Consider the following 24,965-nt stretch of genomic DNA (forward strand, 5'->3'; position numbering starts at 1 on the left):
TATCCTCTCCTGCATCCCTGACCATTCCCACAGCATCTACAGAGGCAGCATAGCCAGCCTCCAAGGAATGTGTCGCCCAGTGCTGCTGCCGCAGTGGCAATGACAGCTGTGCCACACTCCTCAGAGGCTGGATCTGCTTCCTTCTTCGCAGCCCATCTCACAATGCTGCCTCTATAGCAGCCTCTTGGAGAATAGGAGTCATTGTGGGTCTCCTCCCCCCCTTTGTTCCCAGTGGAGACCTTTATCTCCCCCCTCCCCTTGTTGCTGATGTAGATCTTCACACATTCCTTTTCCCCTGGCGGGAGGCGGCCGCCATTTTGTGTATTGAGCTGGCCTTGGAATATGATACTGGGCAGAGGCAAAGGATGAGCTTCTTTCCGACGCAGAGGTGACTCTCCAGGGGTTGGAAGAAATAGTCAATATTCACTTCGGCAAAAAAACCACAGCATTCATTCCTCCTTGGTGCCTCCCTCTACAGGTTACCAGAGTGGTATATGAAGCTATAATAAATTTATTATTATTATTATTATTATTATTATTATTATTATTATTATTATTTATTTTCCCAGCCACTCTGGGCGGCTTCCAACAGAACACAAAAATACCACAACCTATTAAACATTTAAAGCTTCCCTAAACAGGGCTACCTTCAGATGTCTTCTAAAAGTCTGGTAGTTGTTTTTCTCTTTGACATCTGACAGGAGGGCATTCCACAGGGCAGGTGCCACTACCGAGAAGGCCCTCTGCCTGGTTCCCTGTAACTTGGCTTCTCGCAGTGAGGGAACCACCGGAAGGAGATACAGAAACTTATGGCCCTAGCCATTCTGTCTGAATATTTAATTTAAGTATTGAGTTTATGGAGAAATTCCCTCCTTGAGGGCGAAGTGGAAAAGAAATAATCATACAAAAAAAATCTCCCCCCCCCAACAGATTTGCAACAAAAATTATGCAATGTAAAATATCAAGGCGATCTTGATTTGCACCAATTCAAAATGTATTTAGTTGGACCTTTTTGTCAAAGATGCCACAGTGAACCCAGACGCAACATACCTCTTGAAATACTGCCTGCTGCCATCAGAGGAGACTCAGGTGTGGTGGAGTCAGACGGAAAACAAAGTCAGTGCTCAAATGACAAGGGGCCCCATCCTGTGGACTGCTGGAGAAAAAGTAATACAGCTACGAGCAGCTATTCCTCCCCCTTTAAAAATGTAAGATTGTTAAAGCGTTTTGTTTTATCCCAATATAAATTACGCAGAGAACTTTTAGAAATAAGAAATGCAACAAAACACACTTGGAAAGCTCTGCATTAATCAGCAGGCCACATCAGGCTTAAGAGGATTTTAAAGGGTAACATAGGAATGAATAATAATAATAATATTTATACCCTGCCCATCTGGCTGGGTTTCCCCAGCCACTCTGGGCAGCTTCCAGCAAAATATTAAAATACAATAATTCATCAAATATTAAAAGTTTCCCTAAACAGGGCTGCCTTCATATGTCTTCTAAAAGTCTGATAGTTGTTTATTTCCTTGCCATCTGATGGGAGGGCGTTCCACAGGGCAGGCGCCACCACCGAGAAGGCCCTCTGCCTGATTCCTGGCTTCTCGCAGTGAGGGAACCTGTATGAAACTGTCTTCAATTGTATCAAACAATTCGTTATGTTTCCCAGGACTGTCTGCAGCTGACAGCAATTTGCTCAGATCTTTTCCCAGTCCAACTACTTGAGATCCTTTGCAGTACCTTATTCGCACGAAGGTGTGCTCTACCAAGGCGCTACACAAACCCTTTTCTAAACACTTTCATAGCTTGCTCCAAGATTCTCCATACAGAATGCAAAGTCATCCCCAAATAGCATCACTTAGATTGCCAAGTCACTTTGGGTAGATGTACCTCTTGGTTAGAAAACAGCATTAAATTGTTTGCAATCTGTCTCCAGTCGACATTTCAGTATTAAGATTCCCCATCCCCACTTCGTTTATCTTGATTGAAAACATCCATAAATCAAACTACTTCTGACTGGTATAGCAGTTAAGCAAGAGTTTTGCATTTTAAAAATGTTCTGGAAGGCTGCATAAAAGCTTAGAGGAGTCGAAAATGATTGAAGGCAGCATAACCTGTCGATGACAGCACAACATCGCCTCCCTTCAGAAAGGATAATATATGGCTTGCTTAGCTAACAGTGCTGTAGTCCCACAGGCACAGCAGTTTCAAAGTGCCTGGGATTTGATACTTGCTAGCCAACCTAATTTGTTAGAAGCCGCCCAGAGGGGTTTGGGTAACCCAGTCAGATGGGAGGCATATAAATAATAAATTTCTATTATTATAACTTAAAACTGGGGCACATTTTTGTGTGTGTGTGTGCCTGGAACTCAGTTCAGTTGTGAAATTTCATGTAAACATTTCTGTCTTGTTTTAATCATCATTATGTGGAATGTATTCAAAGCACACAAACTAACAAACTAATTGCTAAGGAAGTAATTGCAAGATACTTCCTTGGTCATCCCTGCAACCACAGGAGTATATGCAGCCTTGTTTTGAGCACACAATTAGTGCCCTTCACACACTTACACAATTGCACGAGAGCCATCTCTCCATGCTTCCACTTCACATCACTACAGTATATATGTGAAAAGTACATCGCATCTCTTTCCCACATGAACATTGCCCTAATGAGACAGATTTTAATGATGAGGTGCGAGAGACGCATACAATCGGCCCAATAGTTCGCAAACCAGAGCAGTTACTTCTGGGTTTGCGGCGTTCGGGAGCTAAAATGTTTGAGAACTAAGCTGTTTGAAAACTAAGGTATGACTGTGTGTGTGTGTGTGTGTGTGTGTGTGTGTGTATTATATATATATATGCCCTAAGCATTTCTGTTAGGGATTATAGGGATAGAAATCCATCCCTCTAAAATGTCAAAGTTTTTTTATGTATGTAACAGCAGCAGCTAGGATTCTATATGCACAGAAACAGAAGGAAGAAGAAGCTCCAACAAAATGAGAATGGATAAGATAGATAATGGAATCTGCAGAACTGGCAAAATTAAGAGAATCTAATGATGAATGTTTTACGGAATAAAGGATGCCCTTTTCAGACTATTTAAAGAGATATCGTAATATGACGAAAAATGCAAGCAGGATTTGAGCTATGAGCAGCAGAAGTAATTAGACTATACTACAGTGGTACCTCGAGTTACAAATGCCTCAGGTTACAAACGCTTCAGGTTACAAACTCCGCTAACCTGGAAGAATTACCTCAAGTTGAGAACTTTGCCCCAGGATGAGAACAGAAATCGTGTGCCGGTGGCGCAGCGGGAGCAAGAGAACCCATTGGCGAAAGCATGCCTCTAGTTAAGAACAGTTTCAGGTTCAGAACGGACCTCCAGAATGAATTACCGTAAGTTCATAACTAGAGGTACCACTGTATTATGGTTATGATTTGAGAGATGGAAGACAATTTGCATCAGAAGGGGAGAAACAACAACTCCATGGAAAAAAAGGGAAGTCGACAAAATTAAGAGAAAAGATGTAATTGTGTTTTGACTGTATATGCTAAAAATATTGAAACTTTATAAAACAGAATTGGATGAAGCTGCTGATATTGACTTGTGAAGACTTAACAGCTTGGGACTGAGCTCCTTTACCTCCCATAGCATCTTGATGCCTGCATCTTGGGTTAGCCAAAGACCTTTTCCTCTGTTACTTCCTTGTCAAAGGTGAAGCAGGCGACAATCAGAGACAGGGCTTTTTTGGTGGTGGCACCCCATTTATAGAAAACCCTTCCTAGGGAGCCTCAAGTGACCAGCACTTGTTTTGTTTTGGTTTTTTCAGGCACTAGGCAAAACCACCAGGCTGTTACATGTTAGGCATTTGCCAATGGTTCTGTTTTATGTAGCGGTTGTTTTATTCTGTGTTCTTATTGCCGTGGCATTTTTAACGACGAAAACTACATCGGAGCCAATTTTGGCAAAGGGTGGCATATAAGTATTTTGAACAAACGAATAAAATAAAGATTCTGGGACGGTAAGGAAACTGGGGTGAGTGGGTTGTTAGTTGTTGCTATAGCTAGACAACTGGAAGTCAGAAACAGGTGTTGATCTCATGCAAATCCCCCAGATTTTTACTAGGAGTTCTCCCAAGCCCCCTCTCCAAGCCCTCCTGCCCCGACCTACAGAATTTGATTGTGCTGGCACAACAAGAGAAACAGCAAATCAGTGACATGTGGGGGAAAGCACACACACTCATTCACTAGTCAATCCGCATTTTTATTTGAAATAACAATGCTCTCCATGGTATAAGTTTATACATTAAAAGCAGGAGGATTGCCGTCATTTCACATGGTCCAATACTGAAGCGGCACGTCCAAAGCAGTGCAGGAAGAGTCTGTACATATAGAAATATATATGTACGTAGATAGATAAATAGAACTCTGGGCAACTCAAATTAAAACAAACTCTTACAGCAGTTACCAAAAATAGGAACAGTGAATCAGCTAGAGACATCACTATGCACACACAAAATGTAGGACGCGGAACGGGATATATATATATATATATATATATATATATATATATATGACTCTGGAGAGGAAAAATCAACTTGAATGTTTTTGCATATATAGCCACACGTCGCTTTAATTGCTCAGCACAAAGATTCTTCTGTTTTGTTTTGTTTAGTCCTCACTGAGGGCAGAATATACACAAATGATGTTCAAAGAACACAAGGTAGATGAAAATAAAAATTACATAACGTGAGTTGCTTTTCATTATTATTTTTCAGTGAAGATGTAGAATAATATTGGGGGTTTTTTGTGCCTAGACTTTACACAAAGTGAAAAGAGTTGTGTTTGTTTTAGCTTTTTCTTCTAGCATCATCTATTTGCTGCTGGCATTAGGTTGTTGTTGTTGTTGTTGTTGTTGTTGTTGTTGTTGTTGTTGTTGTTGTTATGTCCAACATTTCTGAGGAAAGCCACATTGGCTTGTGGCGCTTTACTTTCCTGGCCTGGCCTTTGGATGTTTTCAAAAGGTAACCTGGATACTGCACAGGCCTCTGTTTAACTATTGCGTATATAAAAGCTGGTTCTACGCCAACAGCGGGTATAGAATAGTGGCGATTCATCTGCGGAGGAACTGAAATATACGCTATGCTGTTTCTCCAAGGACAGGACTCTGTCTTTCCCCTCCCCCTTTATTTTTTCCTTTTTAAGAGAAGAACGACATGAGAAGCTGGTTAGCGATATTAGGCCCGCATAAACCGCAACATTTGGGAAGGGAAAGATGGAACAATCGGGGCGCTACCCAGCTCCCCGCTTTCGATGGGAGAACTAAAATGGCAGTAGACTGGCGACAGGCTTTTCTTCCCAGCTAACTCAACTGCATCCCCCATTCCCAACACTATGACTGACTCAAAAACGCCTACCGCCACTTTCTCCCCCCATCATTCTCTGTGGCAACCATGCGTGTGTGAACGTGAAAATCCCACGTGCCTGGGCACACAGCCTGGAGAAGATAACACGCATCACCACGATGTAGCATGACAACACGAAAACCAAGGATTGTCTGTGGGGGCCCAATGACTGGTTTTTTGTTTTTGTTTTAAGAAAAAAACACCACCGCAGCTTGTATTTGTGATGTGGAGTAAGCAGCCATATTATGTATTCATTGCTTTGTTTTTAAAAAGCAGTGGTGTCGACACATGACCTGTTTTATTTATTTCTCGAGGGAGAGGGGGAGATTAAGACATGGTGACTCGGCCCTCCTAATGAGGCAAAGCGACGAGAATATCCACGTAATTAATAGGGAAAAAGCCCGACTGGCCATGAAGCATCCCTTCATACCAGTTTTCGTCAATCTGGTTAGTGAGGGTAATGATATCACCCTCTTTAAAGCCCAGCTCCCCTTCGTTTTCGGGATCGAAGTCATACAGAGCTCGACAGCACGGCTGGTCCATGGGGACATCTGCAGAGGAAGGAGAGGGAAGAGAGGGGAACAAAAACAAAGGCGCTTAGAGAGAAAGAAAGAAATCAATACTGGCAGAAGTCAGGGGTAGGCAACGTGGTGCCCTCTAGCCCTCATCAGCCCCAGCCAGCATGGCAAGGGATGGTGGGCACTGTAGGCAGCGACAGCTGGAGGGAACCAGGTACCCTACACATGGCAAAAATAAATAAATCTGGTCCAGCATAAAAAAAAATGCTGGACCAGATGGGCCCTTGGACTGGCTGAGGAGCGTAGTCATACTAGCTGATAAATGTCTGGTTATAGCACAGGTTTGGGACATGGGAGGACATATTAACCTCCATATCCCTGTGCTGCCATCCCAATTTGGCTGCTACTTACACAAACACACACACAATTTGCACAACCTTTTTTTTATTCTCGAGTATGGACCTTGCGCAACTTTCGACTCACTAAGCTGAACGCAGCCCAGGAATGATGCTCGGAAGTCCACGGAGGGTTCAACAAACCTCAGTAAAAGGACAGGCGTCCACAATGCCATTGGAGACTTCTGCTCACTATCAAAACTTTCATTGATGGAACACATGGCAAGGACATCATGGCTGCTGGCAACACGCTTGACTCCCCTACATTCAGTGGGGTGGACACACGTAGGTTCTCTAAGCACAACCAGGAAACCTGAGAGCACAGGGTTCCCAGTGTGTGGAAGCATTTGTGCCAGGAGTAAGGTAAAGGTAAAGGGACCCCTGACCGCTAGGTCCAGTCGCGGACGACTCTGGGGTTGCGTTGCACATCTCACTTTACTGGCCGAGGGAGCCGGTGTACAGCTTCCAGGTCAGGTGGCCAGCATGACTAAGCCGCTTCTGGCAAACCAGTACAGTGCACGGAAACACCGTTTCCCTTCCCGCCAGAGCGGTACCTATTTATCTACTTGCACTTTGATGTGCTTTCAAACTGCTAGGTTGGCAGGAGCAGGGATTCAAACCGCCAACCTTCTGATCGGCAAGCCCTAGGCTCTGTGGTTTAGACCACAGCGCCACCCACGTCCCTTGTGCCAGGAGTAGCTAACTTTATCTGGTGGCCCTCTGAGGGTCCCATACCAGAAGTAGGTGTGGCCAAAATCAAGTGGGGCAACCCACACAGAGACCCCCACCTCACAGGAAGCATGCACAAATGCACCCCAACACTGTGTCAACTGAGTTTTTAATTTTTGCTTCATAGGAACACTTGATTTTATTTTATTTTTTAAAGGAGCATGGTGGGCATCTTGAGGGAAACTTGCCTGTGGTCTAGATCATGTCCTCAGACCAACAATTGCATACTTCAGCCTAGACATATTCAATGGTGGCACCCAGTACCAGGACCACATTTTATACTGAATGAGCTGGGGTGGAGTCAGGAGGTCTTTGGTCAACACAGATTATGAAGGTGAGTATGAGCCCCTCTTTTGGGAGCCACCACCCTTTTCTGTCTTTGCTGCCAGTTGGGTTGGTAAATCTACATATGGCATTGGATTGGCGACACATAGAGGAATGATTTAGGCATTGCAACCTCACAACCTGTCAGCGTCTAAATGATATCGAACGTCAGAACAACCTGGCCACAATAAGGAAATTTTGCCCATGGTATAACTATTTTCCACCTTCCCATCTTGATTCTCTGGCGCTCTAAACAATCTAAATAACCTAGCAATTCTAAAATATAGACGTGCTTTTCCTCTCGCAAGATTGAATGTATTGACCTTAGCTGTGCTTGAGGGACGATTCCAGCAGATTCCACATGAAAAATGCTTCTGTCCCTGTGGAGATGGCAGCACTGAATCGGTGGCGCATGCCTTTCTGGCTTGCACCCTTTATAAAGACTTGAGGAATGAGATTATCACCCCTCTTTTATTGTCCATTCCAGGTCACTCAGCCACTGCCCCAGTGTCCTTTCCCTTGGCAGAGCAAGATGAGTAGGTGACAGCAAAGGCTGCAAGGTTTATAGCCGGGACAATTAGAATAAGATCCACTATTTGACTATTGATTACAAACCCTAAAATGTATTTTATAAAATTGACTTTTTAATTCTTTGTATATTGTATTGTTGTTTTATTGCTATGGCTGGTGCAAATAAATATTCATTCATTCGCACCGTGAGAATAAAAGGAGATAATGTCATGTGTGCCAGCTTTGTCTTTTTGGAGGAACAGTAGGGAAAATATAAATGTGTGAGAGATCAACCAATAAATTATGCTGACAGATGCCCCTGCTTTTCAATGCTCCTTGTCTCATATCCAAGGGGGAAAGTCTGTGCATGTCTTCCATGGTGAATTATGTGAGGTGCCCATGGATCTTTCTACAGAATTCAACCTTTGGGCATTCCTAGCCAGGAATTGAAAATGCTATTGCAGGAGTCGCTCATGCCAGCGTTTGTCCTTGTTTAGTATAATTTTCAGAGCAACCCCTAGAGAGACTGTACTATCATATGTTCCCCACCCCTCCTTTCCACCTTCTCTTACTTGAGGGCTTGGGAGTGGTGGCATTAGAGAGCCCTCCGTTGTGCTGATTGTTTTCAGAGAAGTCCAAACTCATGCGGGGCTTTGGCTGATACTCTCTTCTGGGCTGAACTGAGGCATCTTTTATCCTGCCAGAAGATAAGCAAATCCTGAGCAAGCAATTCATCAGCAAATCATAAGCACCAAGACTAAAGAAAGACAAAAAGTTTTCCTTGCATTCTGAATAAACTGGAGTCTCTTAGATATTTTGTTTTGTTTTGTTTTGTTTTGGTATATTTATAACCAGGGCTTTTTTCAGCAGGAGCTCACAAGAGCTCAGCTCCAGCACCTCTCAGGTGAGTACCATTGCCATTCTAAGATAACAAGGGAGAAGTTCATGGTGAGCTCTGGTACCTCTTTTTCTAGAAAAATAGCACTGATTATAACCCTTCATCATAGGGCTTTGTACTTTTTCCTTTTGTACTTTTTCCTGGAAGGTCTGATTGCAAAAGACCTCAGGAAAGCTGTGTTTCTGCAAAGCTGTCATGTTCTGCAGTTTGAGGTCATATTTGCAGTGGAACTGAAGCTATGCAGATTCCCCGGCTCACTGAATATATTGAACTCTCCGTTGATAGAATGCAACAGACTGGACTTGTCCAAGGTGCTTAAAGTCAACAGTAGAAAGACTATATATAGTTGAGTAAAAGTGTAAAGGCATACTGCATTAGGTAGCTCCAAAATCTTCCTGTCCACAACATACAGAATTTAAAACAAGCAAAGACACCAGCTCCAAGTTTTGCAACACCCGAAATAGGTACCCATGACTTCAGAGTGAAAAAAGGGAACAAACGCCACCACTAGTCTTTAGAAGTAACATTTCAATCCATCTGTATCTGTTCTTTTACTGGCATGGGAGCAACTGTGCGAATACTAGTAAGGCTAGGGATGGTGGTGGTGGTGGTAGAGACCTCATCCCAATGAGGATGTTTTTGGTTGCGCGCCTGCTGCAAAATATAACATGCTCCAGCCCTAAGTTACACTTACGTATCTTACTTCCTGGTGGCTGCAACCAATGGGATTTAAGTTATGTGTTAAAAGACTGAACAGATCAACAATGCAATTTCATGCCTGGTTCAGCACTACTGACAAGTTTGCACAGACAATATACCCAAATTGAAACATATATTAAGCCTCAGATCCCCACCCCCTTTTTTAAAGAACATCAGAAATATTTAGTTACCTCTCTTCCAACTTGGAACTAACTTGCTGGAGGATCTGTGTGGCTTGCCTGTGGTACTCCAGCTGGGCTTGTACAAGGGCAGATAGCTGGCTCACTTGCTCGATCTGAAAAGGGAGATATTGAAAACGTGTGTTGATTATTGTCATGCAGCTTATTCAAAGAGCTTTCGTAAAGGCACTAACACTCCAACATGCAAGAAACAGTGAATAAAGTACTATCTGTATTGGACTAGAGAGCCAAAGTGAACCTAAATGTTAGGAGCTCACTTCAGCAGGAAATGGGCAGAACCATTGGTATACCAGTGGCAGACTGGTCGATCAGTACTGGCCATTTTCTGAGAAAGAATCATTCGATTCCTGCTGGGTTCTGGAATGGGGGCTAGATAGACGTTGGCCTGGGGCAGCAAGGTGCTTCTTATGTTAAGAGTCCATACATAGACTAGCTTGCACACAAATAAAACATTATTATTGTGCATGCTTGCTCTGTTGTTTTAAGAAATATGATGATGCATATTCATGGAAGAGAGTCTAGGAAACATGAACACAAAACTCAGTTCTTTTGTTTTGTTTTTCTACTCATTTCAAAAGTCATTAAACTGCCAACAAACATGTCAATACTACAACACATTCCAAGGAGATAAGAGATTTGCTCACATCCATTTCTAGCAGATTAAACATGCTCAACTCAGCAACTTCCTTTGACTCATCAAACTTCTCCAGAGCCGCACGGAGTTCTTCATCTGGGATTTTGCCTTGCCTTTTCTTCTTGTAATCGAAATCCAGGCGTCTGCCCTCCAATTTTTTAAGGTGATGCTGAAGAGGGGGAAAGGGTGGAGAGAGATTCTGCAAGTCCTCGCCTCTGCCTTACAAACACAGTGGACTAAATAAAGACTATACATTCAAACTTATATGGAATGAGTTGACTAAGCACCCACAAATTATGCTGTAGAATCAAGTCCGTATGCTGCTCATATTGCAGATAAAGGGCAGAAGTCATAGTTGGTAGCTGTTAAATGTGAAACTACCCTATCGGAGTGAGTGAAGGCCAAAATACACAGAATAGGAGAACCACACAGTCATATTTTTAATATAACATTATTTGCCTAAATATGCAACTTTAAAAAAAAACAAGCAATTTTAGCTTGCAACCTGATTTTTGTCTTACTGTATGAAATATACTCAGAGAAAGGCTTCAGTTTATTTCAGGGTAGTCGGATAAAAACAGTCAGGGTGTAGCCTGGCTTGTAGTCCCTGCCAGACCCAGGCTATATATCATGTAACCACACCCTAGGTCACACCTGATAGGTTAGTTCAAACTTCCCTTCTGGAGCCGGATTGGACGGCTCCACTGCCAATCAGATGCTGCCTTCTAGAATCCTCCCTGCCTATTATTCTAGAATCCCAACTCCAGACATAACACTGTAGTGGATGGGAAAGCTTCACAGTGAATTCAAGACCAGCTGTGCATCTTAATTACATCCTTATTTATTCAAGGACCACACACTGCTTCCTTGAATTTTGACAACTACCAGCTACATCAGAAACTATGTTTATCACAAGAATGTGGCCTTTCCAGGCTCTTCTAGAGATCATCAGGAAAAGTGGTACTCCGAGATCGCCCTTGTTTTATTTTGTTGATTGTACAGCATTTCAGTGGCTACCCTCCTACCACAATTAAAACAATAAGTAGGCGTTTATACTAACAGGAAACTCCATCAAATTTGCAGTACTTGAAGAAAGCAGTACTGCACAAGACTTCACTGCAGAGGGAGCTGAGAGTGCATCCAATGTAGCACAAAGTTAAAGTTGATTAGTGATGTTCTTGTTGCGCTGGCAAAACATTGTTGGACAAGGGAAAACATAAGTACTTTACCAAGCATTGCTGTGAAACAAATTGCACAATAAACATTGGCTGTTGCACAACAAACTTCCACTAGTGCAACTGCTGCATTGAATTTCTTTGCTGCGCAACCTTTAAACCCTGCCATCTGCTAGCAAAAATGGTGGATATGGGCCACAATTATGGAGGCAGTCGTGCCAAGCTACTTCACTGCCTAGTTCTAGGGGGCTTATTAGCCTTTAAAAAAAAATTGGCAGAAAGTTAAGAGATGGTAACATGACTGGCGTCTTCTGCTGCTGTTGCTTTCCTATTGCTCTTTGGGTTTCTTTGTTTTTAATCTGTGCATGAGGTTGTGTGTTGTTGTTTTTTAGAAAGCTGTGATATAAACAACCTTTCATTTGCCTAAGGTGTACTTACAGCCCACTAAATTAAAGGACAGTTTAGGAATATCTAAAATAAAAATAGTAATTTTACAAATAAAACATTTTTTCAAGTGCTCTCCAGTAAGCCATTAGAGCTCTGAGTGAGCCTGTATCCAAACACCAGTGTCTGAACAGAACCACAATTCTCAGGCTGCTGGGGAAGATGGTATCGTGTAGATGAGGACCACAACACCAGCCACCAGGGAATGTTCTCTTGGTTTTGACTTTGGAATAGGAACTTGCCGCTGGGAGTGATTTCTACTCTTGGAATCCTTGTTTCCACTTTTAAGTACTTTCTCCCTGTGCTGCACTGCATAAAGGGTTGGATCCAGTGCTATGCACTTACCTGGGAGTCATCCCATTGAAGATTCACTTCTGAATAAACATACATAGGATTGCAGAGTTAAAATGAGCTGAGCAATGTTATGTATTGGTATGACCACCATTTAACTACTCCTTCTTCTAAGATAGAGATAGGTGATGATAGATAGATGATAGATAGATAGATGATAGATAGATGATAGATATTATTATTATTATTATTATTATTATTATTATTATTATTTATACCCCACCCTCCCCAGCCAAGGCCGGGCTCAGGGCGGCTAACAAGCAATAATAAAAAGAAGCTGAATGAATACAACTTAAAAACAAGATTAAAATACAACATTAAAATATAGAAACATTAAAATATTAAAATGCAGCCTCATCACAGGAGGAGAAAGAAAAAAGAAAGAGGAGGAGGGAATCAAATTGACTCCAAGCCAAAGGCCAGGCGGAACAACTCTGTCTTACAGGCCCTGCGGAAAGAAATCAGATCCTGCAGGGCCCTGGTCCCATGAGGCAGAGCGTTCCACCAGGCCGGAGCCAGTGTTGAAAAGGCCCTGGCTCTGGTTGAGGCTAATCTAACTTCCTTAGGGCCCGGGACCACTAGGGTGTTGCTATTTATGGACCTTGAGGCTCTCCGTGGGGCATACCGGGAGAGGCGGTCCCGTAGGTACGAGGGTCCTAGGCCGTAGATGATACATGATAGATGATAGATAGATACATAGGATAGATAGAAAATATTGTGTGTGTGTGTACGTACACATACACACAATTAAATTACAGATATGGAGCAGGGCAGAGACAAGGTGGGTACAGTGCAAGTACACCAACAGATCCAATCAGGTCTCCCGCCAATGCATGTGCACCACACTGACCTCACCCCTCGGCTGTGAAAGAGAAAGGAGGAGCTATAGAGCAATGGTTCTGCTGTGTATCTTGCAACAGCCAGTTAATTTCTCAGCAAATTACCTGTATTTCCCTCAGATCTTTGTCATGAAGGTTTTGAAGGGGATCAATAAAATTCTGTTTCACATCAATGTCCAAAGAATCTTTCACCTCAGAAAGTTCCCTCATTGCTTCCCCAACGTCACCGAGAGCTGGGCCTGAAGAAATGGAAGAAGAGTCTACTTAATCTTGATAAAGAAGCAAAGACTGTGCTTTCACATCAGCATAGAGCAGGGCAAGTATTGAGAAGTTCATTACAGAAATAAAATTCTTAGCACGGTTCCTAAGCTCAGTAATTTCTCAGGAATGAAAAACACAGGGGTGAAAACCAGCATTAATCATACACAAATAGACCCACTGAAACCGCTGGATTTAATCCACTGATTTCAATCATTCTAATGTACAACTAATGTTGAATATCACTAAAGGCATTCTCGGCAACAGAACTTCTGTATCATGGCACATAATCATGCAACTCCCTCCCAGATGACCTTTGGTTGTCTGCTATGTTGGCCTCATTCAGACCCAGCCTGGGGAATACCAGCCATTAATTTGTTTATTTGTAAAAACCAATAGTTTTCCACACTTCTAGTGTGGAAATCAGGCTCTAGTGCAGCTAAGATTAGAAACAAAAGCTTATAAGCATGGCAGGATGTGAGAAAGCCTATATCTATCTATCTATCTATCTATCTATCTATCTATCTATCTATGCTTATGTGAGTAGACAATGCTCACAGGATCAGGACATCCCTTTTCAGTGGCCATCTCATGCAAGCAAGATCTACTATTAAAAGCACTCATGCCTGTAAGCCCTGGTTCAGACTGAAGGTTATCTGTGCATGCTGGAGAAAATTACATGAGCCCAAGGGATGCTACTATGCCCAACAGTGTGTATATTCTGAATAGTTAGCCTTTGTGTGCAACAGCCCCAAATGTTTAACTGTCAGAAAATAAGCGGAATTGACATCCGGGAGGAATATCCGCTTTGTCCTGGATCTTAGGCAAGTCAATTGAAAAATTGCATGTTTTGGCTCAACAACTTTAGGGTTCTCTTTAAAAAAGCTCAAAAACTCTTGGGGTGTCCTGGTTTTTACTTTTTGAAATATGGCAACCCTACATATGGCGTGTTGTTGAATTTTTGTACTGGGAGCTTGTGTCTGATACAAACTATTCTACAAAGGTCCAGTTATGAACATTTAATTCATAAAAGAACAATTTGGCAAACCAGATGCAGAGATTCAAAGCAAATTGTGGCTGCAGCTACACATTTTGAACGAGGGTTCTCTGCATGTGCTTAGTCCTTGTCCTCCCACATGGGAAAAATCTGCCCGAATAAATGTGTGGTATGTTGTGATTTTAAATCTTGTTATGAGCCACTTTGTGGGGAACCTCTCTCAAAAAGCAAGGCATAAATTTGTTTAAATAAATAAAATATGGCATAATCAGGTTTTGCCATTTTTGTGTCACCTCGGGAGGCCTAGCCCCGAGAAGGTCCGTCCAGCCAGAGGTATCTTACAGTGAGGATAAAATAAAAAAAATCACATTACCAAAGTTGCAGTCATCTCCAAGTTCTTTTCCAAACTTCAGCATCGCATCTGCTAACAGGGCCTCTGCCTGTTGGTAACCTGGTCCTTTCTCCTGGCCTCTAATTTTGGACATAGTGTTGAGCATGTTGAGTCTAGCTCTGGAAGCTGCAATCAAGCAAACAAGCTAATTAGCCCAAGAAAAGGTGTCAATACAGGACCAAAGACAGAATAATAATTTTAAAAAGAGTTCTCCCAGTGAGTTCTTCAGCCATGGTGAAACTCCATTTCCTCCAAGATTTGCCACAGTCTGACCCCCCTCTCTCCTTCTGTAATCCTCATAGAACTCTAGCCCAGTGGTTGCCATTAATTTGACTCTGAATTGATTTTAGAATTGAATTGATTTTAGAATGTATTTCAATTAATTGATTGTGATTTTATGCAAACTGTGTTACTTTTACTGTTGTTAGCCGCTCTGAGCCCGGCTTTGGTTGGGGAGGGCGGGATATAAATAAAATTTTATTATTTTATTATTATTTACAAAAGCACACTCTTTCTTCAGGTTGTGTTTTCTACAGCTCAATTACATTTGTTGAGAGACATTGGTGTCATATGCAGTATAGGGTTGGTAAGAAAAGAGGAGGGGACGGGAGAGAGAGGGGTGGTGGGGTGGTGAAGCTTGTGTTATTTTACTTAGTGCATGTGTGGGGCTTTTGTGCCAGCGTCACTTGAGTAGGTCCATCATCATCATCATCATCATCATCATTTTTTTATTTGTATGCCACCTTTCCACAGTTAAAACAATGTTCAAGGCGGCTTACAATATGAAAAGATTTACATGATCACAAACATAGCAAAGTAGTCATAAAGTAAAAGTAAAGGGACCCCTGACCGTTAGGTCCAGTCGTGGCCGACTCTGGGGTTGCGGCGCTCATCTCGCTTTATTGGCCAAGGGAGCTTCCGGGTCATGTGGTACAGCTTCCGGGTCATGTGCCCAGCATGACTAAGCCGCTTCTGGCGAACCAGAGCAGCACACAGAAACGCCGTTTACCTTCCCGCCAGAGCGGTACCTATTTATCTACTTGCACTTTGACGTGCTTTTGAACTGCTAGGTTGGCAGGAGCAGGGACCGAGCAACGGGAGCTCACCCCGTCACGGGGATTCAAACCGCCGACCTTCTGATCAGCAAGTCCTAGGCTGTGTGGTTTAACACACAGCACCACCCGCATCCCAAAGTAGTCATAAAAACAAATAAAACACATTATTAAGATCTACACAGCCAAACTGAACAATTTCCACACAAAAATAAAGATACAAAAAGTTAATATCAGTACAGTGGTACCTCAGGTTAAGAACTTAATTCGTTCTGGAGGTCCGTTCTTAACCTGAAACTGTTCTTAACCTGAGGTACCACTTTAGCTAATGGGGCCTCCTGCTGCCGCCACACAATTTCTGTTCTCATCCTGAAGCAAAGTTCTTAACCCGAGGTACTATTTCTGGGATAGCAGAGTTTGTAACCTGAAGCGTCTGTAACCCGAGGTACCACTGTAATATCAGTTACTATCAGTAACAACAGCAAAAAACTCATATCATAGAAAGGTTCTCTTTCTATGATTCTTCTGCCTACATGGGTGCCTTGGGCAGAAGGGAAGAGAGACAGCACTGTTTGCTTCCTTCTTTCCTCTAAAGCTCTGTATCAAGTGAGGAGACTGCTTGCTTTCCCACCCCCAAAGCCTGGCGCTACAACTATCAGCACACTGGACAGCAGACAGTCGTAATAAGCTTAACCCACTCACTCTTTCTACATGGTTCCAAGGAAGCTGTGGCTCAAGAGACTTTCTGAGTGCACAAAAGATCCTCATATCACATCAGTAATGAGAGGTGCATGGATATATGTTTCCCCGCCTTAAAATATATGCCAGCTGCAACCGGGAAAGATATGAAGCCACACTCACATGGACTGTAAAGGGACCTGGAGTAATTTATGCATGCACACAATTCCTCCGTTGTGGATGCATGACGCATACATTTTGTAGCTGGGTATCTGTCTCAGAGTACAAAACCTATCATAGGAAGCAAACCTTATTATCTCGGTGACTCATCTACGAAAATGTGTTTTGGCTGTGGTGCCTCTGCAGCACAAATTGCTCAATAACACATAACGTATATATCGCAACCAAACCCATGAGATGGCAGGGGAAATCATCAGAATTCTGTTGCTTAGAGTGGGAAACAGAACACTATGATACCGGTGGAGTGCAGGATGGCAAGTAATGGTTTGCGCCATTGCACTCTGTTTGTGCCGCTGCAAATCCTTTCCGGGCTCACTAAATCCTTTCCAGTCCTCTTGAAACCTTGAGCCGGGGAACAACAAAACAGTGAAACTGTTGCACAACCCCCTTGCAGTCTTCAGATGAAGGCTGGGTTGGAAATGGGGTTTATTTTCATGGAGAAGTCTGTCCAAAACTAGACATTGCCACTCCCCAGTGCCCCTGCCCCTTTCCACAGGTGCTTAATCTGACTGGAAGTCTGCACCATGAGAGATCCAGTATACACGAAGTGCCTATATGCGTACACTGTATGTGCCCAGGATCCCCTTTTCAGACACCCCACTGCCTGAAACTCAATGCATGTTGGTAACAACGGAAAAGAACCATCATCACTTGCATAGCCAAGAAATATTTCAAAGTTTGATTTCCATCCATTCCATTTTTACCAAACGCTCTGATATGGAATCAGATGTCAACACCTTGCAAATAAGCAATGTTTTAATTCAATACACATCAGAGTTCTGGGTCAATACCAGGATGTGAGGAGACTATGTTGCTTAAGATTTTCAACCTGCGGTTTGCCCTTTGAATCTAAAGTGTTTTCAACAGGACGTCAGAGCTTCTTGCCTCATTTAGCAGCTGGCACAATTCAAGAGCACGGACTGGAACAGAAGTGGGTGTATTCAGTAGCCTAGGGACACGATGGAATTAGGCTTCACCTGTAAGCACAGCTATTACGCACAGAATGACTCTGCAGACTATAACTAGTGAGACCATACTTTCTCAGGCTTCTTCCACCATGAAGGACAAAAACTATTACCTATTTCTGAGAAGCATTTCCCATCTTCTAAATGCATGTGTACGAACACAGCGTACAATCCACAAACACACCAAGAAACCAGACTTGGCATTGTCTCCCTAGCACATCTACACATAGTGATAAACATGCAGTGAGAGATACAGGCAGACCAACAGCACACACAAGACCCCAGATTCCATCCCTGACATTTTATCCATGGCTACTAGTCACAGTGGCTATGCTCTACCGATGCTGTCAGATGCATAATAATAATAATAATAATAATAATAATAATAATAATAAAATAAATAAATAAATAAATAAATATCCCGCCCTCCCCAGCCGAAGCCGGGCTCAGAGCAGCTAACAACAGTAAAATAACACAGCATTCTAAAATCAATCCATTATAAAATCAGTTCAAATCAAATTGATGGCAACCATTGGGCTAGAGTTCTGTGAAGAATTACCAAGGCTGTGCCTTGGCCAAAGGCCTGTTAGAACAGCTGTGTCTTGCAGGCCCTGCGGAAAGATGTCAAGTCCCACAGGGCCCTAGTCTCTTGTGACAGAGCGTTCCACCAGATCGGGGCCACGGCCGAAAAAGCCCTGGCTCTGGTTGAGGCCAGCCTAGCCTCCCTGTGGCCCAGGATCTCCAAGATGTTTTTGTTTGAAGACCGTAAGGTCCTCCGTGGGACATACCAGGAGAGACGGTCCCGTAGGTATGAGGGTCCTAGGCCGTATAGGGCTTTAAAGGTTAAAACCAGCACCTTAAACCTGATCCTGTACTCCACCGGGAGCCAGTACAGCTGGTATAGCACCGGGTGAATGTGATCCTGCAGTGAGGACCCCGTAAGGAGTCTCGCCGTGGCATTCTGCACCCACTGGAGTTTCTGGGTGAGTCTCAAGGGCAGCCCCAAATACCCATTTTCTGGGAATCGCAGGTGGGCAGAGTGCTGTTGAGCTCATGACCAGCTTGCATGCATCTCGTCTGCCATTGTGGGAACAGGAGGCTGGACTAGACTGGACATTGGCCTGACCCAGCAGACTCTTCTTTTGTCTTTATGGCATGCTGAGAAGGTGGACAGGCATTGACAGTCAGAGTAATAATAATAAATAATAATAATTTTTTATTTATACCCCGCCCTTCCCGGTTCAAAAAACCGGGCTCAGGGTGGCTAACAACAAATTTAAAACACTTAATTGATGCAACAAAAACCAACTTAAAATACACAGTATAAAATGTGAATAACAATAATTTCCGAATTCAAAAAACAATTTGGGGGGAAATCCATCCAATAAACATTAGATGATCACCAGGGCTAGCTGGCTAAATTAGTCCTATTTTGGCCAGTGAGGAGACCAGGGGAGAATTAGCTGTGGGATCCCAGAGCGGGTAATCTTCATAAAAAGGGAAGGGGGAGGGAAGGAAGGGGAATAAAGGATCAGGCTAAGTTCAAATTGAAAGCCAGGTGGAATAGCTCTGTCTTATGGGCCCTGTGGAAGGAAGTTCAATTCTGCAGGGCCCTGGTCTCATGGGGCAGAGCATTCCACCAGGTCGGAGCCATCACTGAGAAGGCCCTGGCCCTGGTGGAGAAGGCAATGGCTTGGTTCCTAACATCCACTCTCCTTATGGAACAGAATTTTGCTGACATGGCAGGGCTCCACAGCCTCCTCTGTAGCCCTCAAACTCCATCCCCAAGTCTTGGGGAACAGGAAGGCATTGGGCACAAAGCACTTAAGGAGGAAGAGAGAACTGACAAATACCAGGCTCCTCTTGTCCTAGCTGAAGCACCTACCACTCATACAAGAGCATCTTAAGAACTAAGGCAAAGGGGGTTCAGGATGACAGTGTCGGGTGTCTTTTCTTTTCACTGTACAAAGGAGCCCTGAATGTTGAGATTCTGGTAAACATGAGGAAGTGAGACTTTGCTGAAAAGGGGAAAGCAGAACAGCCTTCTGTGTAGATTAGGATGTTCCTTGCGCTGGTGTACATTCAAGAAGTATGGCAACAAAAGCTAGTGAATTCCTCACCTTAGATTCAGGGTCCATGCATCAGTAATGACAAAGCTCTTAAAACCATCTATATACGTCATACTTTGCACAGAGAATATCTCTCCTACACATCATTTCTTACTCTGCTGTTTTTCGATAAAACCCCATCTGAAGCAGGATTGGAATAAAGTGAGTGAGCTCTTAATCAACATGCACTCTGATTCCCAAAGAAGGACAATTACCTGGGTTAGGTTGAAGGTATTCTGTTGTCCTGGCCATTATTTCCATCACAGCCCTGCTGGTGACATCCACTTTCTGCAATTAAAAGACGAAGAAGAAGAAGATATAAAAGGGAGAGAGGAAACACCCAATGAGGATGGATAATCCAATACTTTTTGTTTTCTGTACTTATTTTTCCATCATTCTTCATTATATGTGGTAGATGACACAAATGTGCTAGTTGTGTCAATAGCAACTACAGATTAACAGACCCAACACACTGCTGTTCTCCCCTAATATGTTACTGGGTATGTGGCAAAATCCTATGCCTGCCATGATAGAAAATCTATAATGCTGCAGACTCTGCCTCATGCAACAACCTCCTTAATGAGCCAGAACAGGGACAGAAACCTTCAAGAGCCTATAGAAACCACTGGTTCCGATAGCCACTACAGACACCTGGCACAGGTGAGCCCGCTTCCAGATTTCACCTGGCCCCAGTTTCTGGGAGGGCGAGAGCTGCTACTCACTCATCCTCTGGCAGTACCTTGCTTTTTCTTGCAGAGAAGATCAAGGAAGTCACTCCCTGACTGTTTTCCTTCCTTGTTCTCTCTTTTGTTGACATCTCCTGCCTGCAGTTGGGAAGGAGAAGAGTAGGGAAAAGCAACCATTGTCAGACAGGACAAGAAAGGAAAACTGGGGAGCAATTGTCTACTTCCATCCTTAAAAATAAAAGCAAGGCACCTATTAGTTGGTTAGTGAGCAGCTGAAGCCCTTTACTCACCAAGACCACAAGGGGGATCTCCGACTTTGAGTGTCAGGCATCAAAGATGTCAAGACAGAGAGTCATCTACAGGCTCTGGGAGGCTTCTACGTATGCCTCATTGAGAGGTGAACATATGACTCAAGCCTTCCTTTCAGAGAAGCTAAGGCTCAATAAGCTATTACCAGTCTTCTGGGCTCTAGATATTCTCAATATTCTACTCTGAATATTCTACAGTGTGTCTCCTAAAATGGAACCATTATGGTAAACAATGCTATAGCAGGAAAACTGAGTCACATTTTGAAGCAGGGGGAGAGTTCTGGAGATTATTCAGCCCCATTCATTGGTATTAAAACACCTGATAAGGTTAAGTGTGAATACATTGAAGAGATGTGGCACCTTGAGGCCAAAATGGCAACCCTTCCCCATTCCACAAATGGAAGCTCATCAGACATGCAGTGGAATCTTAATTGGAAGCACGAGCAATGAGACAGCGCCTCCACTGTACCCAAAAGTAGGAGGTTGGCTTAGAGGCTGCAGAGCAGGTCGTGTGGCACACACAAAGCTCTGTCTTTCAACACCTCTGCCTAACTGTTGCATGAGGTGGCCACATCACTCTGCAGAACAATAGGGCCGGCCGTGCTCCCAAACCCAGCAGAACACTGCCAACTTTCAATGGCTTATGCAGAAACCTGAAAATAGTCCTCTTGTACTTGCTCAGCTACCATCATTGACCAAATATCTACCCCATTCTTTTCACGTACATCTGCATTGTTATGTACACAGATACCTGCTTATATTGTTAATCTCCTTTCCATGCCCTTGTTTCATTTGTTCACCTACCTGCTTTGTTGTTTATATGACAGTAAGCACTTTGAAGGCCGGGGAATAATTAAAGTTTATTATGTGTCATTACAATGCTTAGCACAGTGAAGTACTGGCCTAATTGAGGTCTCAGAGCAACATAAAATCAAAAGGCTGGAATAATAAAGGCAGTGAAGGAAGCCTAGAAAGTAGCAGGTCTAATAACACCAGGTCTGAAATGCAGATTCTTGAATGCAATGGCCTTTCCATTGATTTATTGCAATTAATTCCTATCCTTCCTCCGCACAGCTCAGAGCGGTCTGCATGTGGTTCTGTGTCACCCATTTTATCCTTACAACAATTTGGTGAGGTGGGTTAGGCTGAGAGACAATAACTAATCCCAGGTTCATGGAGTGGAGAATTGAATCAAGGTCTTCACAGTCTCATACTCTTAACCACATTGGCTCTACAAAGAATGAATGGGAGCAAGGAGGAAATTTTTTGGCTTGCTGCGTATTCTTGGCCAATTACCTGTTTCAATCAGGACAAGAACTGCCCTTAATTTAAGAAGTTCAACATTTTCAACATTACTATGAAGCTTCTCAATGGGGCGTTTCCTCCCAATTCAAAGAGCAATTTCCAACAGGAGCACAGCAGGGGTGGAAAGGGTTAAACTCCTCTTCCCTGACTGCTGAAATTCTGCCAATTATCAGTCATTTGTCCCTCCCCACCTGAAGCTACTATTTGCATTCTGAAAATGTGCACATGAGATGCAAGCATAAATTCAACATCACATCTTTGGGCCTGAAATAACAGTTGCATTTAGGGTTTTCAGAGCCTCCTCTGTTCTCCTGTATCATACGTGCAAATCTGTTATGTAAAGGTAAAGGTAAAGGGACCCCTGACCATAGGTCCAGTCATGGCCGACTCTGGGGTTGCGGCGCTTATCTCGCTTTACTGGCCGAGGTAGCCGGCGTACAGCTTCCGGGTCATGTGGCCAGCATGGCTAAGCCGCTTCTGGCAAACCAGAGCAGCGCACGGAAATGCCGTTTACCTTCCCACCGGAGTGGTACCTATTTATCTACTTGCACTTTGACGTGCTTTCGAACTGCTAGGTTGGCAGGAGCAGGGACCAAGCAACGGGAGCTCACCCCGTGGCAGGGATTCGAACCGCCGACCTTCTGATCAGCAAGCCTTAGGCTCTGTGGTTTAACCCACAGTACCACCCGCATCCCTAATCTGTTATGTAGTTTTAAGGAAATAGGTATATATTACAAACTATTGAATATTTTCATTCTTTTTTTAAGTGGGACCTAGATGGGGAGATCCAGTATCACACCAAGGGACATGAAATTGTCCCTCTTCCACCCCTCTCCCCGGAATATTTTCCTTGCCTTCTGCACCAGAATTTCCTCACTGCTGCTGCGATGCCACCCTCCCACAATGCTTTGAATGACTGGATGGGGCTAATGACAGGCCCTGGAAGCAGGTCTTCAAAATCACCACTGCAAGACACAGGCAAAACCTGCCTCCTAGTGATCATGAACAAGCAACCCTTTTATTAGGAACAGTTGGTGTCATTCTGCTAGAATATTGGGACAACCCACTGGTACAGCCCGAGCGCACCTGGCCTGCTTGTTCCTTTGCAGGAGGAAGCATTTATAGATGTTTCATTGCCTTTGCCACTTCCTCCTCCCTTCCACATTTCTGGCACAGGTGTTCATCAGAGCAAACACAGACCTAGTAATCTTCCTTCACTGCAGTGAACACTCAACAGCCCACCAATCATTAAAACGGCATGTAGATGTCCAAAGAAAATAGAACAAGCATATGCAAGGATCTAGCTTTCGTCTGGCTGCCCATCTTCCGCTTTCAGGTTATCATTCAATTCTCTGCCTTTATCCACTTTCCCTAATGAGTCATGGGCTTAAAGCACAAAGCAAAAGTAGATGAACACAAATTTCATTGGAAGGCAAAATAAGTGGACGTGGTTGAAGCTGCTGAAAATTGGGCTCCAATCCAGACGTTGTCCATTCACATCAAAAGTAGCATCCAGCCCTTTCAATGGGGCTCAGATCAGCATCATGTTGTGGATGGGAATGTGTATCTAGAAGCACATTTATACTGGCAACTGCCATGGGTATGGAAGAAAGACCAGAGGCCATGCGAAATATTCAATCTCTCCTGCCAAATTGGGACACTGGAGCTTTCTCTCTTAATCCTTCTATTCACCTGTGATATGGCGGCATATGACAAGATAAAAGTAATAGTCTCTTCCGAATTCAGCGGTAATAAGAAACTGGGTATCATTTGAATACCTGATTTCCTACACAGTGTGCTAATTGTTTTATCATAACTAGGTCCAACATTTGATTAAAGCCATCAACGTCAATTAGTAGTAGGGGTTTAAAACCTCTATATATGTCCCATTCATTTCAATGGGGCTTATCCCTAGGTAGGTACGAGATTGCCGCCTGAATTACTAGCAATGCAGTCCTATGCATGCCTGTTCCGAGGTTAAGTCCTTTTTGAATTCAGTGGGGTTAAATCCCAGGTTAAGTAGGTCTTGGTTTTCCTCCTTGCAATGGTTGGAATCCACACTCGGCGATGCAGCTCACTGGACTAAGCACAGTCTCTCAGTCTGACCTCCCTCATGGGTTTGTTGTGAGGAGGTGGGCAGAACATGGGGAGGGGGTGCATAAATGTTAATAACAAAAAAAAAGAAGTCAACTATCATTGGTTCCCAGTATGTTTCCAAGCACAATTCAAAGTGTTGGTGTTGACCTTTAAAGCCCTAAACGGCCTCGGCCCAGTAGACCTGAAGGAGCATCTCCACCCCCATTGTTCTGCCCGGACACTGAGGTCCAGTGCCGAGGGCCTCTGGTGGTTCCCTCACTGCAAGAAGCAAAGCTACAGGGAACCAGGCAGAGGGCCTTCTCGGTAGTGGCGCCCACCCTGTGGAACGCCTTCCCACCAGATGTCAAAGAGATAAATAACTACCTAACATTCATAAGACATCTGAAGGCAGCCCTGTTCAGGGAAGTTTTTTATGTGTGACATTTTAATGTATTTTTAAGCTTTGTTGGAAGCCACCCAAAGTGGCTAGGGAAACCCAGCCAGATGGGCAGGGTACAAATAATATATTATTATTACTGTTGTTGTTGTTGTTTGTTGTTGTTATTATTAAAAAGCAGAGTTGGTTTCCAGGTGGAGCACGCACAAATCACAACAAGCACCATCTTAAAAGAGATACCCTCCCCTGCTAAAATGGTGCCTGTCATTTGTGGCTTTGTAAAAGCTGGTACTTAAAACAAACTATTCAAAAAATTAAATCTGCTCCTTGAAATCTGCTGCCCGTGCAATCAATTAATCAGAGGCACATTTTTAAAATAACAT

The 24,965-nt window shown here is 43.5% G+C and overlaps 1 protein-coding gene across 4 annotated transcripts in view; it reads right to left on the reverse strand.

Moving 5' to 3' along the window:
• Positions 1–4,243: 4,243 nt before the first annotated feature.
• The window catches only part of SH3GL2 (SH3 domain containing GRB2 like 2, endophilin A1), an 80,894-nt gene continuing 60,172 nt past the window's right edge, over positions 4,244–24,965 (reverse strand). For 2 of the 4 annotated variants that reach the window (XM_083593852.1, XM_083593851.1), the window contains 8 exons: positions 20,550–20,634; positions 20,026–20,098; positions 14,750–14,893; positions 13,227–13,360; positions 10,323–10,481; positions 9,670–9,773; positions 8,454–8,578; positions 4,244–5,956 (listed from right to left, as the gene is read on the reverse strand). In XM_083593852.1, coding sequence (XP_083449978.1) covers positions 5,757–5,956; positions 8,454–8,578; positions 9,670–9,773; positions 10,323–10,481; positions 13,227–13,360; positions 14,750–14,893; positions 20,026–20,098; positions 20,550–20,634 — 1,024 coding nt within the window. In that variant the 3' untranslated portion in view covers positions 4,244–5,756. Of the gene's footprint in view, positions 5,957–8,453; positions 8,579–9,669; positions 9,774–10,322; positions 10,482–13,226; positions 13,361–14,749; positions 14,894–20,025; positions 20,099–20,549; positions 20,635–20,786; positions 20,843–24,965 lie in introns of those variants that run through there. The other 2 variants (XM_083593849.1, XM_083593850.1) reach the window with 2 other exon arrangements.

The sequence above is a fragment of the Podarcis filfolensis genome (genome assembly GCF_964270895.1).
Source record: "Podarcis filfolensis genome assembly, chromosome: 17".
NCBI lineage: Eukaryota > Metazoa > Chordata > Lepidosauria > Squamata > Lacertidae > Podarcis > Podarcis filfolensis.